Source organism: Anabrus simplex, chromosome 1 (assembly GCF_040414725.1).
Source record: "Anabrus simplex isolate iqAnaSimp1 chromosome 1, ASM4041472v1, whole genome shotgun sequence".
Taxonomy (NCBI): domain Eukaryota; kingdom Metazoa; phylum Arthropoda; class Insecta; order Orthoptera; family Tettigoniidae; genus Anabrus; species Anabrus simplex.
Genome location: NC_090265.1, coordinates 1,201,005,227 through 1,201,020,596, shown reverse-complemented (window position 1 = coordinate 1,201,020,596; position 15,370 = coordinate 1,201,005,227). Strand labels below are relative to the sequence as shown.

General features: G+C 40.4%; 1 protein-coding gene across 1 annotated transcript in view; it reads left to right on the top strand.

Moving 5' to 3' along the window:
• Positions 1–11,242, top strand: part of LOC136858491 (protein artichoke) — a 180,001-nt gene extending 168,759 nt beyond the window's left edge. Inside the window, exon 4 of the mRNA XM_068225632.1 lies at positions 10,718–11,242. Within this exon, the coding sequence (XP_068081733.1) occupies positions 10,718–11,242 (525 nt within the window). The remainder of the gene's footprint in view (positions 1–10,717) is intronic.
• Positions 11,243–15,370: the final 4,128 nt, after the last annotated feature.

Sequence of the window (15,370 nt, the reverse complement as noted above, 5' to 3'; positions counted from 1 at the left end):
ACGTTTCCTATTACCCTAGGGGAGTAAATCGAATCTCACTTGGGCGTTTATGGCTGAGTTTTTAATGAATTTTGTTGGTTAAACACCAAATCTGCCAGCAGAGATCTTTACATGCCGACATTGTACTACATGGAGCGTCGTATGGAATTATTTTCCGCCCTTCAGAAATCCCACTATTTCTGCCGGCTTTGAACTCGCTTTTCTGGGATCCGAAAGCAGACACTTTACCACTGATCAATACAGACAGCTCATCCCATTAGTGAAAAACAATTTGGAACTCACAATCACTCTGGTCTATTCGACTTCGTCTTGAATATGTATACATTCTTTTACAGTTAAGAAATAAAATATGAACAATAAAATGTCAAACCCATACTGATTAGACCTTTTATTTCAATAATATTAATCACGTTGTTTGTGTTTTACTCCAAACATACAGCCGTGATCCAAAAAGAGTCCCGTTCGATTTCATTTTCGTAACTAGCAAAAATTTTTCTATTGAGATAATCACATGATAGTTTACAAAACTTTATTTTGATCTCAACTCACATATATTGGCATATAAGTTTGAAGTCCTTACTGAAATTTATGGTTCAATTATGGGACTAGGAATCGAGACACCGTTACTTTACTAAGTGAAAAATCTAAATTCCTAAAACTGTGCCAAATATTCTTCTCAGTAAGAATGTGTTGAACATGAAATGTCATTGCAGTATATTCAAATACTGTAAGCATATCTGAGGAAAACATAAATTATAATAACCTCCGAACTGAACATGCGCGGGCAATGTAAACAAACAAACAATCAATCAAACAAAATTGTTGGCACTTTGTATTTTGCACGACCTCGATGTGATGTTCGGCGTGCTAACCACATGACACCTCATAATCTGCAGGCCTTCGGGCTGTTGCGCGATTGGGTTTGGTTTCGATGTGATGTGTCAATGGAAACGAAATCGTCGTTGCCGGGACAAAACCTCCTATGTGATGATATTTTTGGAGATATACTGACCCGCAGCACATACATTATGAAGAGCGAGAATGTCTTGACAGTATTCAAACAATATTGCACCTTAGATGACAGAAACTTACCGGCCAAAGTCCTAAGCTAAAATATTTCACATAAGAGGTTTTGTCCCGGCAGCGACGAAATGTTCTCTTGGGTCATTCATTTTGTAATATCGGCTCAACAGTTATTTCTTTGGAATTTCAGCGTCCCGACAGGCCTTTGAGGTTAAATAAAGTAGGCAAGTTTTGATGCAGCGCATTATATCTTCGGTAGTTTTAAATTCTTCAGTTCAGTAATAACGTTCAAGTCGGTCAAAACGGGACAAAATTTCAAATTAACGTGCACGAGAGAAAAATGTAACTATGTAAAAACACTCACGTATAGAAATGAAACAAAGCAATCATAAAGGTGGCTGTTAAAATAAATTACAAGAAAATGAAATAAAAACTGCAAACGTTATTGCATATTACGCGCACTCTCTCATACAACTAGATAGCGCTGATTGAATCATACAGTTCGTTACTTCACCTCTACTGGAACTGCAGATGTCTCTTCTTACCTCGGATGAAGAGCGCATCTTTTTAGACAGGCAGACAAAATCAATTTGTTTTCTACTATTTGATTTGTATGGTAGATAATTTAATTGTACGTGGAATAAATTATCTCAGATGAAATGTTTCAGTGTCAGGTGGGACATACTTTTGTGAAGGCTTTCTAGTAATTGGACACTTGACAAGAGGCGAATGATGATACAGTCGAATCTTAAAAATATTCTACATACTTCATCATAATAGACTGATAGGCTTTTCTGCATTCGATATGCAAGGTTTTGTGAAATAAGTAAGCACTTGCACAATTCTTATTTTCAGGTAGTCCTTATATCCTTACTTTTAGTTTTTCCCACCGGGTTTTACCAGCATTAATTCTCGGTACCATCATGTCAGTTACTTCCAAATTATGAATAAGATATTCCAAGCCCATCAAGATTTCATCCCCGTCCAGCAAAGTCGATCTTAAGACAGAGCGATGTTAAATAAATAAATATTTCACAAAATTAAAATTTCACTACTATACCGTATATATTTTCTGTTTGCTTTACGTCGCACCAACACAGATAGGTCTTATGGCGACGATGGGAGAAGAAAGGCCTAGCAATGAGAAGAAAACTGCCGTGGCCTTAAATAAGGTACATCTCCGCATTTGCCTGGTGTGAAAATGGGAAACCAAGGAAAACCATCTTCAGGGCTGCCGACAGTGAGGTTCGAAACCACTATCTCCCGGATGCAAGATCACAGCTGTGCGGCCCTAACCGCACGGTTAACTCACCTGGTACTACATATATATATGCGAATAAACCCGTTAGGACTACATAAAGTACTTAGAGACGTGCATTTGTCTTCCTTTCTGCACATATTTATTTCATTCTTGTACTATGAGATTCCTTTCTGTTTTTAGATCAGGTTGTTACAGTCGTCTTCTTTGGTCCTTCCATTTGGTCAACATGCCATTTGTGAATATTTGAATCTGAATATTACCCGGTTTTAAACACATCTACTTGAGTAATTCTTTCCTTTATCAGATCGGTTTTGATCTCGCCAATCCAGTTAATTTTGTCTGTTTTGGATTTATTCCTGTTTTCATAGAATTCAATTATTTGTTTTGTAAGTCTGTCTGGGTCCATTCTCTTAATATATCCATAGAATCTTAACCTGCGTTTTTTAATGTCACTGTGAATATTTATGAATTGTTTGATTTCGTATTTACTTCTGTGTCTGTGTTATTCGTCCGTGAGTTTTGGACTTAGAATTTTTCTTATGACTTTGCATTCCTTTTCCTCATTGTCATCTGTGGCAGCTTTCCTCTTCAAAATTAGTGTTTGTGATCTATAGAGACATTGTGGTTTAATGACTGTATTGTAATGTCTTAGTTTTATGTGCTTGGAGATTCTTGTTGTAGATATTTTGTGTTAGTTGATATACTCCTATATTTTCTATCTTTTGGCATTCCATTTCGTTGGCTTTTGTTTAGACTCCATTGTCCTGAATTGTTTACCAAGACAGAATTGTGATACTCATTTAATTTTGCCAAATTTTAACTCCATGAGTGTTGGTGTTTGTTACAGATTATGTATTCTGCCTTTTCAGGAGATAACTGGAGATCGACTTTTTCTGCAATTTCTTTCAGGAGTTCAGTCTGATTTTCGGCAGCTGAAATGTCTGGAGTTAAAATTGCTCGATCGTCTGCCGATGCTAGGCAATTTATCGCTAATTTTCCTCTGCCTGAAGTGACTGGTTGGTGAATTTTGAGAACTAATTTCTGTTTGTGCCATTCCTGTACCACTTTTTCAAGGACAGTGTTGAAGAGTAAAGGAGAGAGTCCACCTCCTTCCTTGTCTTACTCCCGTTTATATCTCAAAGGAATCTGAAATTTCCCCCATGAATTTAACCTCGGACTTCGTGTCTGTCAGGGTCTGTTTTATGATTGCAAGTGTTTTCATGTCTAACCCTTGTTCTTTAAATATTTTGAAGTGTGATTCGTGATCGTGTGAAGACTAAATTTTTGCTACAAATTCTCTAAAATATTACGATTATCATTAGTTTCACGATTTTCTCTGGACACGATCGGTTTGCTCCGAATCCTGCCTGACATTCTCCAACTTTTTGTTCTATTTTTGTTGAGAATTATCGAGAGTGCACTGGGATATAATTTTGTTTAAAATCGATCCAACAGTCAGATTCGAGACAACATAAATTACAAATATCAGATCGTAATGCAGAATGCAGCATAGCGGAATTCTTGAGCCATGATCCTTGATGCTTCAGCGAGAACAACAGAAATCACCGAGCAAGTGGTTTTTCAGCTTGAATTCGGGAGATAGGGGGTTCGAACACCGCTGTCAGCAGCTCTGTCGCCATAAGACCTGTCTGTGTCGGTGACGTAAAACAGATAGAAAACACTCATGCAATGATTAGATTTTACGGCCCATGAAACAAAGTGTAGAGTGGTCTTTCCGGTAGTTCTTAATGTTTACTAATACTTCTCTAGCATGTGTGGCTGGTATCTTAGAAAGCGTTGATGTAATTTTTTTGAACGAATCAATGGTACAGTATCACTGAATTTATGTATTTCGGGGAAAATTCTAGAACGGTCGCTTCAATTACGATTTCCGCTATTCGACCGTACCGGCTGTGTACGGAATGTTACAAAACTATGTATACAAGTTGATAGAGGAGCTTGGGAGTAACCAAACAAAATTGCTTTTATCGTTTTACGTCACTGCCGTGCCACCATTACTTTCGAAAACATCCCCTAGTGCCAGCTGACTTCAGCAGACATACGGTCGAATTTAAAATACGTTTCCTTTCTTTCTCTTTTCTAATCTTAATACTTTGCCAAGACATTAACAATCAGTCACAGAAATTTAGCTTGAAAAACCTTTTTATAGATGACAAAAATAATGAAATAACAATTTTACAAGCTGAGCTTGAAGCTTCCAATTACAATTTTTACCTGAGTTCTACTGCTTACTAGTCAAGGAGACGGATCTCCCAGGTTCTTTTACACCAACGGGAAGAGCATTATTGCTCTATCAATTTACACTTAGGAACCTATTTTCAAAATTTTCCAGGCCTATCAAAGGCACAGCCTACATTTTACAAAATCATACAGTATTCACTGCCTTAAATGCTCAACAGTCTGATATCTTTACATGAAAAGAATTAAATAGGGTTTAACAGGGGAAACAACCCATTCTATAAGGTCTTTGGTTAAAACAAAAGGCTAAATTACTGGCCCACAAAACCAAAATGGTAAGAATGGATATGCCATTACCTTGAGCTGGTGGACCTCCCGAAGATGGATAAAGCGGCCCGTTACAAACGCACACTTAGACTGGATCGATCACAGAAACAATCTGGTCTGAAAATGTGCCAGCTTTTATAGCCGAGGGGAAAGTTCCAGAAAACTGGGCTAAGGCTCTGACACACCCCCAATTCTCATTAGATAATCAAATAAAAACCAGAAATTTTTGATTGAATAAAAATAAATATACAAAATTTTTCATTGGCCAACATCTTAAGTTGGCGGGAAGAGATAGAAGTGTTGATAACTGTTGAACATAAAAAACAAACACTAAATATTTCAGTTTAGGAAACCTTTGCATACAAAATTACTCTTGAATTGTAATAGTTCATATTCACCCCAGAGGGCACGACATAAGTTTATAGTAGCGACATCTGTTGTGAAATGTCCAAACTTCTTGTTCTAGCTGATTCACAGTTTGCTTTACAGAGGGCCTTTCCAAGGCGCTTAATTTAAATGTACAGGGCGAGTGTACCTCCGGTACAATTTGTACAGATAGTTTTTCAATATCCTACATGCATGATACATGCCGAGGAAAATGCCCAAGAGCCAAGATGTCGGTAACCACTTACTGAAGTCAACATAATCACTATTGGTAGAGCAGAACATATTTCACGTTCATATATTTAGTTCTTTCTATCCACCTGTCTTCCTTCTTTGTACACTTTTTGTGCCATAGTTGTTTAAAATGAAAATTCCTTTCCTCATGTCTTCAAAGTGAGTTCACCCGAGCAACTGTTACGTATTGTTTCATATTTTCCCATCTCGCAGTTTTATATAATGTATCTCACGGTGTATGTAGTTACACTGCAGAATATCTCACATATTTTAAAATACATGCACTATTTTAACTGACATGGTCTTGCACGGCGAATTTAAATGAGACTCGTGCACCGTTTGCTGCCGTAGATTCAGCTCAAACGTGCCTTTGATGAAACAAATTAAATAACCAATATTCAGACACAGAGAATCTGGTGAATAACCTATGGGAAGTCATTTTCCATCTAAATAACACACACTGGTAACATCATCCTGGTAATAAATTATAACGTTATTCATATATGGTCTGTCGTCTCAGTAATTTAAACTACATATGCACATGTAATAGCTAATACGTTTTTTCTAAAAATATTCCATTACTTATTGTTATTCTTTTTCGACGGGTGCCTTCACCTTTAATGAAATGTGGCCTCAGTCTTGACAAAGTGACTTACGAATTCTTTTGCTCCCATGAGTGTCCTTGAATCCTTTACTGATCAGTGCTGCAAAATTTTCAGGTACGAGTTTTTCTTTGATACCGACCTCGACGAGCATCTGTTACACCACGCCGTTGCTTAATCCTATTACCTACGTCCGAACTAGGCAGTTTTCCTTTCCTTAAGTATCTTATCTAGTACTTGCTTCTGCTTTAACTGAACAAGTGTCAGTATGGTTTGCGTCATGTTGCTATCACCTTGCATTCGGGAGATAGTGAGTTCGAACCCCGCTGTCAGCAGACCAAAGGATTTTTTTCCATGGTTTCCCAATTTCACACCACAAACATACTGGGGCTCTACCTTAAAGGTTCATGGTGTGGGTTACTTTAGTCACGTCCTAGTTCATCAATCACGGACAATGGCTGAGTGGCCTAGTAAGTGGTCCTGAGAGTCGGGATACCAGTTGCTACGTAATGGGAGTGGGCATCTGAGATATATTCTGAGCCATGGCCATCCTTGTGCTAAGGCGGCTAGGACTATACAATCCACTGGTGGTCGCTAACCCGTTAGACGAGAGATCCTCACTTGGACTATGTGTAAGTAAGGTAGTATCCTGCTTCATGAATTTACCGAGCTCAGAACATTTTAAGCAAGCCTCCGACCTATGGGAGTAACGGAGTCCCACTCCCATTTGACAGGCGAGGGACTTCTTGGAAACAACTTGGCCAACGAAATGTAATTCGATGGGGAGCTATCAGCATTAATGGGGCTTATGGAAGAAAGAAAGAAGAACTGGCTGAGTCAGCAAAGAGGTTGCATCTGGATGCGCTAGGAGTAATATTCGGGTAAGGGGAGATAACGAGGAAGCGATAGGAGATTATAAAGTGTACTTGACGGGAATTAAGAAAAGAAAGGGCAGGGTCTGAGCTAGGGCTGTTCATCAGGAATACTATTGCATGCAACAGAGATTCTGTTAGGCACGTAAACGAGCGAATGATGTGGGTAGATTTGGAATTAGGACGAGAATTGTCTCAGTGTATTCACCATGTGAGGGCGCAAATGAGGATGAAGCTGAATAGTTTTATGAAGCATTCAGTGACATCATAGTCAGGGTCAACAACAACAAAGATATGATAGTGCTAATGGGCGATTTCAATCCGAGAGTTGAAAATAGAACTGAAGGATACGAAAGGGTTATTGGTAAATGTGGGGAAGATAATATGGAAGCTAATGGGAATGGGAAGCGTTTTCTGAACTTTTGTGCTAGTATGGGTTTAGCAGTTACGAATACATTCCTCAAGCATAAGGCTATTCATCGCTACACATGGGAGGGTAGGGGTACCAGATCCATAATAGACTAGATATATCTTAACCGACATCGAATTCAGGAAAACTGTTAGGAATGTACGGGTATTTCGGGGATTTTTCGATGAAACAGACCGCCATCCGATCTGTAGTGAACTACTTATCTCTAGGCCTAGGCTAGAGAAAGTGAAACCTGTTTGCAAAGGAATAAGGGTAGAATATCTCCAGGAAGAAGAAATTAGGTGGAAGTTCATGGATGTAAATAGCGAGAAGTTCCGAACAGTGGACAGTAAGCAGGTTTAGGTTATAGAAAGGTAATGGGTGTCATGCAGGGATGCTGCAGTAGCAACAGCAAATGAATGCCTAGGAACAACTGTGTGTAAAGATGGGGAAAAGTGAGCATTTTGGTGGAATGATGAAGTGAGAGCCGCTTGTAAACGTAAAAAGAAGGCTTATCAGAAATGGCTCCAAAGAATGGCTGATGTCTATAGGGTATTGTACGTAGATGAAAGAAACAGAGCGAAAGAAATAGTTGTTGAATCCAAAAAGAAGTCTTAGGAAGATTCTAGTAATTGCCTGGAAGTGCTAGAAGTGCTAAGAAGCAGGGGAACCTTTCTAGACAGTAATAAAGAAAGGAAGGGAGAGAAAAAGGAAATGAACAGTGTGTTGGGCAATTCAGGTGAACTCACAATAGATCCTAGGGAATCACTGCACAGGTGGAGGGATATTTTGAATATCTTCGCAAGGTAAAAGGAAATCATCCTGGTGGTGTCGCCAACAACGGAGCTCATGGTGTGGAGGAAAATGATGTTCGTGAAATTACGCTTGAGGAAGTGGAAAGGATGGTAAATAAACTCCATTGTCATAAAGCAGCAGGATTAGATAAAATTAGACCTGAAATGGTGAAGTGTAGTGGGAAAACTGGAATGAAATTGCTTCATAGAGTAGTAAGATTAATATAGAGTGTTGGTAAGGTACCTTCAGGCTGTACAAAAGCAGTAATTGCACCTATCTATAAGCAAAGGAACAGAAAGAATTGTAACAACTGTCTAGGTATATCATTGATTAGTATACCATGCAAAAGTATTCACTGGATTCTTAGAAGGGGGGTGCGATCAGTGGATGAGAAGAATTTGGAGGAAGGATCCACCTTTCAATACTCCGTTGTTAAGTTGAACCAAATATAAGTTACAACCTGTTAATTTGGGACCGGTTTCAACACATTTGAAGTGCCATCATCAGCCAATTAGCAAAGCAGTGCAAACATTAAGACATAAAGATCCAAAAACAACTAACACAATGATCACAGACAAAAAATATTTCATGTTGAAGCAATTCGAGTTGATGTTCATAACACAATTATCACAATCAAAAGAGTTAAAGGAACACCATTATTTCGTGCCGAAACAAATCTAGTTGAAGTACATAAGCAGGTCTAGTACACTCCTGTTATGCTGCATTCACATATGATCACGTATGAAGATGTATTTGAGATCGATGTATACATAACTGCATATCATAAGTTCAGTTTAATAACGAGTTCTCCTTGAAGTCTGGATATTAGAACAAATCTTTTAACTCGTTATCGATCTCAAACACAACATATTCATACGTCTGTAAGAAGGATGTCAGCTCTCGGACGAAACTATATATCGGTCTCTCTTCAGACCAATTTTGCTTTACGGGAGGGAAAGTTGGGTGAACTAAGGATATTATGTTAATATGGTAGAAGTAACAGACATGAAAATAGCGAGAATGATTGCTGGTACAAACAGGTAGGAACAATGTCAGAAGTGTACTTGGAATGAGGAGATAATTGCTAAGTTAGGAATGAACTCGATGGATGAAGCTGTACGCATAAAGCGGCTTCGGTAGCGGGATCATGTGAGGTGAATTGAGGAGGATAGATTACCTAGCTGAACAATGGACTGTGTTATGGAGGGTAAGAGAAGTAGAGGGAGACCAAGACGTCGTTGGTTAGAATCAATTGCTAACAATTTAAATATGAGAGATATATAGAACTAAATGAGGGCACAGCACTAGTTGTGGCGACATTCAATAAATTCACGGAGGCTTGTAGACTGAACGCTGAAAGGCATAACGGTCCATAATGATGATATATGTATTTATGTACCTTATAGTTCACGGGCGCTTCCTGCTCACTCCTAGTCCTTTTAATTCCCATCGCCGCCATAAGACCTATCTGTGTCGGTGTGATGTAAAATCAAATTTGAAAAGAGTAGGCCGAAAGAGTCTGCTTTTATGCTTGAATATATATGCGCAGGGGACGTGATTACTTCACGAAATTCGCACCATGCTTCCGAAGACCCACGCTTTTAAGGCCTTCATCCTGAGGATGGTGCTTTCGTTTAGTGTTACCATCTCACCATACTAGATGAATAATGAAGACACACAGCAATATAAACAAGGTAGTACCCTACCTTTTCGCAATCGTATATCTAAATCTGGTAAGAAGTTTGAATAATCTAGCCATCTGTGTGCTTAAACATGTTCTCCTCTTTCACGTTGCTCACTACTATCTCCCAGGCGAATCAATGTGCCACAAGTTTTGCTGATAGCCATAACGATAATATACGAGTTCTTGCGATTGAATAACAATTGAAATATCGATACAGGAAAGGAGGTCATTTACTTGACATGATTATTAATCATTCACTACCATTTTTCGTGTCATTTAAACTGTTTCCTCGTTCTCTTAAATCATCTAGTAACAGTGAAAAATAAAGCCGATAGCCCCCAATTGCTGATCAATTTCAACCCTACACAGCAACAGGAAATCAGCTTTGAAAACAAAATGATGTTTGATATGATCTATAGATTCTGAGATCCGGCCCCGTGTTGTAGGGGTAGCATGCCTAGCTCTTATCCGGAGGCCCCGCATTCGATTCCTGGCTAGTCACACGACCATACGACACCTCGTAGTCTGTAGGCCTTTGGGATGAGCAGCAGTCACTTGGTAGGCCAAGGACGTTCAGGGCTGTTGCGCCGTGGGGTTTGGTTTGATGTACATTCTGAAACACAAAATAATATCCCTGAATTGCTAATATTCTCTATAGGAATAAGATGTTCAACTTTTAAAAGTTTCAGTTTCGGAAACAAATACTTCATGGAGACTTAAATAAGATATGGACAACAATATAAATAACAAATTGGTGCATTCAACATGAGGATCACTTCATAATTTATGCAGCAAATAATTCCCAAATGGGAATCATGATACTTGATGAGTTGATTATTTTTCAAATCACCTGATTGCCTAATAGTGCAGCATTTTAATTATACACTTAGAGTTAGTAATTATCTAGTACCATGTTTTCTGTTACAGGTCCGAGGAAAGCTGTTAGATCGTGGTGCTCGTTCTGTACGCCTGATACGTCTTGTACCCGACACACGGTACCTGATCTGTGTGATAGGGCTTGGAAACTGGGGTGGAACGGACGACATCAACATCAACAGCATCAGCAACAGCGGCAATGGTTCGGAGACGTCGCGCTTGCCACAGCCAGCGCTCACAGACTCTCCTACCACGCGATGCACGGAAGTGAGAACACTAGAGGCCCCGGACTCACTCCTTGAGGGACCTGGTGTTGGAAGTGGCGGTGGTGGAGGAGGTTCTATTCTCACTCGCCGTCTCGGGCTCATTGTAGGCAGCTGCATGGGCTTTGTGGTGTTCATAGTGCTGGTATCTGTCCTGGGCTACCTCAAACTGAAGAAGCAGCGAGCACAGGCTAAGAGGGATCAGCCTATGCCTCAAGAATATATCTCGTATCGACACTTCTCCATCCAGAGTGGTGATGTGAGTGGGCTGCCAATCGGCCCTAGTATAGGAACTACATCGCTCAATTCGTAGCCTGGGGTGCCCCTCACAATGACTGAACGCTTCAATCTTTCTCAAATAACATGAGGAAGGGGAGTGGTATTTTTAAAATTGATCTAATGAGGGTTATGATCATAAATTAAGAACTACTATGTTGTAGGTGAACGCATACCTCTAAAAGTACTCTTGGGATCACTTAATTTACATCACAACATACTTGAGTGGGAAAATTTCTCGTTTCACATACTTAAATGTATTAAGGAAGTTAATGAGATTTCAACAGACACCCACTCACTGATAACTGTATTCCGACTAAACGTCGCTGCGTGTCCGGTAATATTTGTAATAATAGGTCAAGGAAACATTCATAATTTAAAGTGAGCAGTTTGACTCTGTGTTGCTTAGGTGGGATAACAAAATATGTTGTTTACACTGAGGATATACTTCGTACTCGGTATGCAAGAAATACGTAGGGTGGGGGGGAATGCGAATTAGTACTTCCATAGGATTCACCCTATTGCATCACAGCAATGACCATATCTACGGTGCAGTCAATTAGTATTTAATGTTTCTGTTCCAAGAAGGGTAAACGACCGTCGCAACTCAGGTGTCCAAATGCAACAACTCCGCGTCGTTAGCGTCCACCACGTCGAGGAAGTCAGTCACCCTGGCGTCACTTAAAGTTTATAAGGACCACATGGAGTTAAGCAAATGGCATTCAATAACAGCTATTTACCATTACTGGCCGGCCTTTCCCTGATAAAGATCTGTTAAACTGGATTACTTTTTTTTCACTTTTCTATTTATCATTAAGAACTCTAACATCGTTGTTATTAATTTAATTTTTATAGGGGTCGTGATCTTAGTTCACGTTATTTATTCAACAAGTACTTGGAACCGAATTGTGCGAAGTTAAAGTATATTGGTAAAAACTTTATTCAGTTAACCCCAGGTATTTCTGGGGTTGTTGGTGCAACTTTTTATTATATTGGTTATGGGGGAGGGTATTTTAAGACCGGATATCCTTCATGACACCGCGTGACTGTAAATATATATTTTTAAATTGAAATGAAACACAGTGTGTACATATATGTTACAGGTTACAATTTCCCTTCTTTTCTTGGTTTTTACCAGTGCTTAGCAAGTGTACTGATGCGTTGTGTTTGTTTAGCACAGTTCATCGGGTGGAACCTAAGACAGGTCATGCTGCAGAGACGGCAGATACATTTTTCTTCTGGGGCGTGGAATCTGGTGGTTAGGCATACTTTCCCGTGGAATACGTGGACACTGAAGCGTATGTATACGTGGTATAGTTTGTACTTTGGGCCCTTTCATTAATTGTTCTTGATTACTCCTGCTTTGTAGAAACCTTCAGATGTCTGCTGGGCTTTCTGTTTCCTTTCTTTCAGGACTGCAGTCAATGCGGCGGTGTCTGGTAGTCCGAATATTTATTTGATGTCTTCCAGAAAGAATGTTTATTCTGCCATTGTGTATACCATTCGATTCTCTATAAACTGTGAGATCTGTAGGATCCGTTTCAAGTTCCAGGCCTTTCTATTTTCTATTTTTTTCATGTTTGCAACAGTTAGTTGTTTTTTCTTTTTTGCTACTTTGCTTTTTTTGCTACACAGATAGGTCTTATGGCGACGATGGGGAAGGCCTAGGAATGGGAAGGAAGTGGCCGTGGCCTTGATTAAGGTACAGCCCCAGCATTTGTCTGGTGTGAAAATGGGATACCACGGAAAACCATCTTCAGGGCTGCCGACAGTGGGATTCGAACCTACTATCTCCCGCATGCGAGCTTACAGCTGCACGCTCCTAACCGCACGGCCAACTCGCCCGGTACAGTTAGTTTGTGCCATATTAATTGTATCCAGTATGTAACCTCTCAATGAGCACTGCAATGGCACTATTCAAGCTTACAGCAGGGTAATGCATTGTACCAAAATATAAAAATCTTGTTTGGAGCAAAGAAGTACCAGGGAAAACTTAAAAAGTTGCCCTGGTAGTTACACACGGGATACGTGACTGTAAATATGTCATACGATCATTTCTTGCTGGAATAGGAAGCTGAAACGTGTTGGTGGAAAGCCGGCAGCTAAGCCACTATACAAAACACGTTCAGTACCCATTTTCTTGGTTATGTTACTATTTCTGAAGTTTTATTTAAAACGTAGGGGCCAGAGGACTTCTTCTTGGTGTACGAACTAGCGTAATATCCTCTTAAGAATCTCATGAGTTTGATATTTAAATTTGTTAACGAAAACCTATGGATTTTCACTAGTTCGTGAGTCTGGAGTATGAGATTGATTTGCCCTCGTGAGAGCAACAAATTATCGAGGAGTTATTCATTGGAGAATGCTCTTCCTCTGGTAACTGAAAACTGACTCATAACGACGGCAAAAGTCGCTATATTGACCGCTTGTTTCCCATTACTGGTTGACCTTTCGCTAATAAAGACCTGTTAAAGTGTTGTTTTGTTTTTCACTTTTCTGTTTAGCATTAAGAATTCCGAAGTTAGTACAGAGTTCGGTTGCCTTCCGAAATGAAAGTGAATTCTTTTTCGATAGTATATTATTTACTTTTCCCTCTTAGTTGTAGCATATTTATATATAAAACCCATTGCACTACAGCCCTTGAAGGGCCTTGGCCTACCAAGCGACCGCTTCTCAGCCGAAAGGCCTGCAGATTACGAGGTGTCATGTGGTCAGCACGACGAATCCCCTCGGCCGTTATTCTTCGTTTTCTAGACAGGGGCAGCTATCTCACCGTCAGATAGCTCCTCAATTCTAATCACGTAGGCTGAGTGGACCTCGAACCAGCCGTCAGGTCCAGGTAAAAATCCCTGACCTGGCCGAGAATCGAACCCGGGGCCTCCGGGTAAGAGGCAGGCACGCTACCCCTACAACACGGGGCCGGCGTAGCATATAGCCTATATATAGTCGTATATATTTTGTTTTACCTTGCACAGACACAAATAGGTATTATGGCGACGGTGGGACAGGACAGGAAAGGGCTAAGAGTAAGAAGGAAGCGACCGTGACCTTAGTTAAAATACAGCCCAAATATTTGTTTTATTTGAAAATGGGAACCCGCGGAAAACCATTTTCAGGGCTGCCGACAGACGGGTTCGAACCCACTATCTTCCGAATTCAAGCTGATAGCTACGTGACCCAAACCCCACAGCCACTTGCTTGGCTTGTATAATACCATATTTCGGAGCTGGCTGCATTGTACCGAAGTGACAGCCACGCCTCCGCTCCATCAACCAAGCAAATAAGTGTGATACAATCTACAAAGTCTGGTGTCTCCTTCATTGCATCCGTAGCGCCATTATAAGGTCCATTAAACTGTTTACGACCTCAAACTGCATATGATAACGCAGTTTACGTTCTTAATGTAATATTTATTCCCCTTGTTATCCTTTGTGGACGAGGCTGGTTCCGTTGTCCTTTAACTTCTTTCATGACGATCGATATGACTGCACTAATTACGGTATGTTATGTTATACATCCTCTGCGAATGTTATGTGCATATCTCTCGACGTATCACTGGGGCATTCTAAATATGTCATATGATTATTCTTGTCCATATTTTATGTAATTATTATTCCTTCTTAATCAGCTTACCCTCTAGGGTTGGTTTTCCCTCGGACTCAGCGAGCGATCCCACCTCTACCGCCTCAAGGGCAGTGTCCTGGAGCGTGACACATTGGGTCGGGGGATACAACTGGGGAGAATGACCAATACCTCGCCCAGGCGGCCTCAGCTGTTATGCTGAACAGAGGCCTTAGTGGGGGATAGGAAGATTTAAAGGATAGGCAAGGAAGAGGAAAGGAAGCGGCCGTGGCCTTAAGTTAGGTACCATCCCGGCATTTGCCTGGAGGAGAAGTGGGAAACCACGGAAAACCACTTCCAGGATGGCTGAGTTGGGAATCGAACCCACCTCTACTCAGTTGAGTGGACCCCGTTCCAGCCCTCGTACCACTTTTCAAATTTCGTGGCAGAGCCGGGAATCGAACCCGCGCCTCCGGGGGTTGCAGCTAATCACACTAACCACTACACCACAGAGGCGGACAATTATTATTCTACGAAATATTATTTTTTGCTAGTGGCTTTACGTCGCACCGACACAGATAGGTTTTATGGCGACGATGGGATA